Source organism: Danio aesculapii, chromosome 6 (assembly GCF_903798145.1).
Source record: "Danio aesculapii chromosome 6, fDanAes4.1, whole genome shotgun sequence".
Classification (NCBI taxonomy): domain Eukaryota; kingdom Metazoa; phylum Chordata; class Actinopteri; order Cypriniformes; family Danionidae; genus Danio; species Danio aesculapii.
Window position 1 is genome coordinate 54,058,789 of NC_079440.1, and position 4,092 is coordinate 54,062,880.

Genomic DNA, 4,092 nt, shown 5'->3' on the forward strand with positions numbered 1-4,092 from the left:
TACATATACATATACATATACATATATATATACATATACATATATATATATATATATATATATATATATATATATATATATATATACATACATACATACACACACAGACACACTCACACACAGTTGAAATCAGAATTATGAAAACCCACTTTGAAATGTTTTTTTTTTATTATTATTATTTCCCAAATGATGTTTAACAGAGCAAGGACATATTTTTTAATATTTTTTCTTCTGAAGAAATTCTTATTTGCTTTATTTCAGCTAGAATCAAAGTAGTTTTTAATTTTTTGAAAACAATTTTAAGTTCAAAATTATTAGCACCTTTAACCTTTTTTTTTTTCGATATAAAGCCATCCTGTGAGTTTTTTAATATTTCCCAAATGATGACAGAGCAAGGAATTTCTCACAGTATATCTTATATTATTTTTTCTTCAGGCGAAAGTCTTATTTGTTTTATGTTTTATTTATTTAAATAAATGTTCACCAAAACGTTTCACTGGTAAAGTGTAACCAATGTACAATAGTATTTACCATCTGATACCTTCAAGGTACCATTACGATACACCATCACAGTACTCCTTGTAAAAGAACTGCACAAAGACAGACAACTTTTTCAGAGATGTGAAAGTGTGACAGGAAGATGACAAGGCACGCTGAGAGTCAGACATATCAGCTCACTCCTCTTTGTCTCTCTGCTGCCGGCTGAATATATCGAATTAAATGCCAAATAAAAATCTTTCAGAGGGATAACAGCCACTTTTAAATCAATTACAGCACACTCAACCGCTTCGCCCATAGGCATGAAACGTGTAGCCCTACTGAACCAGTTGCGCACTAAAAGAGCTTTTAAATGAAGTAAACATCGATATAAATACAAGAGACACCCATCAATATCAAATAAATGTGATGGGAGCATTTGGCCCTGCATGGCTTGAGGCTACCACGGTACAATAACAAAATCATGCAATGTTACTTTCATATCTATCATGGCACAAAATGACTACCATACTCACATATACAACTGTACCACCATAGTATCACATCCAAAAAAAGATGTGTCTTTTTCAGGCTGCTATAGCCGCGCATTCATTTCCTCAGACGGTGAATAAAGATAGGCCTATACTTGTCAAGCTGTTCACTGAAGCACAGAGAAAGTCTTGTTGGCCCTGCCAAAATTACAAGCGTAGATAGAATGGAACACAAATTATCCTCGCAACAAGAGCCAGGCTACAGACGTGACACTAAAAAGCTCTGAATTTTAAAAAACACTGGTCTGGGGGGCTTATTAAATGAACATGTTAAGCCATGAAAGATATAGAGCAGAAGCACATCGTATTTGCTCAACAGGTCAACAGCACTTGAGAAGTGGCAAACAAACAAACAAAAGCGTATATAATTCTATAAAGCAAATCCTCTGGATTCATTAGACAAGGCCCTTGAACCGTTTTAACATTTGCCTATTGTAGTTTCAAGTTAATTTATATATCTGTGATGGTTTAATAGGCAAACAGTGGGAAACTAAACCTATTAAACTATCAGTGTGACTACAAAAACAACTGTACTTAATCTTCATGCAAACTTAAATTCATATTCTGCCTATTTTGTTTGCATGGATTTTAATCGTGTCACGTGATAAAGAGTAGATGCTGTTTTTCAACTCAGTTTCTTTCAAACTTGTGCGACAGAGTAAATCTGGTAAAGTACAAATTATTATGAAAACCTTTTAGAGCTTCGCCTCAAATTTCTAAATAAGCAATTAAGTGTTTGGACACGTGTTAGAAACTTTTTATCACCACAGGTTATAAATGTGGCACAGTTTATTTCAGGCAGCAATTAAGCTTTGGCTTATTTGTATGTGATTTAGTTATTTTCTCACCTTTGTTTAAAACATAATTGGCTTTCTTAACATTTCAGGTAAAGTTAAACTAAATGTTTATTTATACTGCCTTATATAATTCATTAAAAAAAAATCTACTTTTGTTATTTTTATAAATTCAACCCCATCAATTAGCTGCATCATTATTGTATTTTATATCTCTTTTATTTTTTTATTTCAGCACTGTTGATAGTTTATGATGATTAAAATTATATTTTCAATAAATACGATATTCAAAACAAAAGAAACGGGTGAAATCTTTCCATTCTAGGACAAGTTCTCATCGACCACCGATTCAACCGGTGATGCTGAGGTTGAGGGTTTGGATGTGCCCAGAGCGCCACCCTCCGGAGGACAGAAGAACTGCAGCCATTTTAAAGCAGCGGTGGCCGATTCCCTCACATGATACCAGACTGTTTTTTACGATTTAACCGCCGTTCTCCACAGCTCACCAAACTAAAAGCGATAATGTATATTAAAATTCCACAAATCACACAACATTAATAGCTGTTTTAATTATGAACGTACTAATGTATTATTAACTGAGTAAACTTTTCTTCATCCAGTCTGAGGTGTCAAATACAAATCTTGAAAGAATATAAACAATAAAAAAATGCATTATACACTAAAATAATGTTTTAAATCAGTAAACATTCTTGTTTGTGCACAAAATGTGATCTCTTCTCCACATGTAAGTATGCTGAGGTAAACAACCAAACAAAATCCTTTATAAAAAGGTATCATTCGACTGCAAAAAGTCCAAAATCACCAATAAAGGGAACCCCAAATCTGACTGTAATCAAATTCCTCTAGAAATGACATTAGGTTACATCTCCCGTCACAACACCACCATTGATAAACAAGGCGCAATTATTAAAGTTTCATCCCGTCTTGGGTTACGGCGTTCGCGAAAGCCTTCGCAAAGTGGCCAAAAGCAGAGAACATAATGCAAACTTACCTGGAAAGAACTCTCCAAATGTGAGTTGGACATGTAAAACAAGCAGCAGAAGAGCGAAGTAGTTCCTTTGGTCCATTTTTGCGGTCACTACTTCACATAGTCGCAGTCCGTCCGTGCGCGCGAGAGAGCTGCTGAATGCGCGGACGCTTTCCCGGCATTGGTGATGTAGCGCGCGCGCCCTGAGCCGGCAGTCGACAGCTGTCTGATTGTTGGGCTTCTGTACTGCTCCGACAGGGTGTGTGGGGAGGAGAGTGGGTGCGAATGAACGAGGAGAGGGTGCCAATATCCCCCAGGTCCTTAGACCAGCCCGTTCTGACACGAAATTCTGGTGAAGTGATGGTTTTACACACTAGCGCGCGCGCTGAAGTCGCTCCTGTAGTGCACTACGCGATACGATGCGCACTTGCGCCCTGCCTAAAAAGTAATTCTACACCCACTGAGCAGTGCGTGAGGGAGGTTCTAGGACACTCCAATTTCTTTGTTTTCCATGGTGTTATGTACAGTACTGTGACCCCAAAAAGTATTTGGACACATAAGACGCACTTAAAAATGTATGAATGCTGGATTGCATAAGAAGATATCAAAGCAATTAGCATATGTTTTAAAAAAATAGGGAGCGTCTTTATAATAAAATGGCTTGAATATGTGGTGTTAAATGAGAAAACAGTCACTTATGGGGGTAACTGATGTAATGAATTGACTGAAATCACTTGGGATCAGCTGATTAAAAGTATTAGTGCCTCAAAACCTAGTGTGCTAATCACTTTAATGGGGTTTTATAGTTAGGGTAAGCTGTTGTAAGATGCCACATGATGACACAAAGCCATACATGGCAAAAAATCTCTTTATCTTAGCTCTTCATGTGAATTGCAATACTACTTTTGTCATCTGAATATCAACATTTGGCAGATTTCGTCAGTCATAAACAGCTTTGAGGTTTTAAAAAGTGATCTGTGATATTGTTGACTGTAAAAGTTTAGTGTTGGTTCCTATTGAAATATGTACAGCACAAATACATTTCAGTGTGTGCAATTAATGTTTTGCATGTTTTTAGTTTAAATTTGTGTTTTTTTTTTATGTTTATGTTTATATTTGACCATTGGGGTAAGATGGACCATGCCAAAAAGAATGTTGATGCTAGTATGGTTTGGGACTGCATGGTTTTAGACTTTTGGAGCTGTGCATTGATGGATTTGTTCTTCAGTGTTTGGACTTTCAGCAGTAAAAATTAAACCACACTGAACTGAACTAAACTGAA

General features: G+C 36.1%; 1 protein-coding gene across 1 annotated transcript in view; it reads right to left on the reverse strand.

Annotated features, from left to right (window-relative positions):
- ptprt (protein tyrosine phosphatase receptor type T) overlaps window positions 1-3,179 on the reverse strand; it is a 535,469-nt gene extending 532,290 nt beyond the window's left edge. Inside the window, exon 1 of the mRNA XM_056460746.1 lies at window positions 2,835-3,179. Within this exon, the coding sequence (XP_056316721.1) occupies window positions 2,835-2,910 (76 nt within the window). The 5' untranslated portion in view covers window positions 2,911-3,179. The remainder of the gene's footprint in view (window positions 1-2,834) is intronic.
- Between the last annotated feature and the right edge of the window lie 913 nt (window positions 3,180-4,092).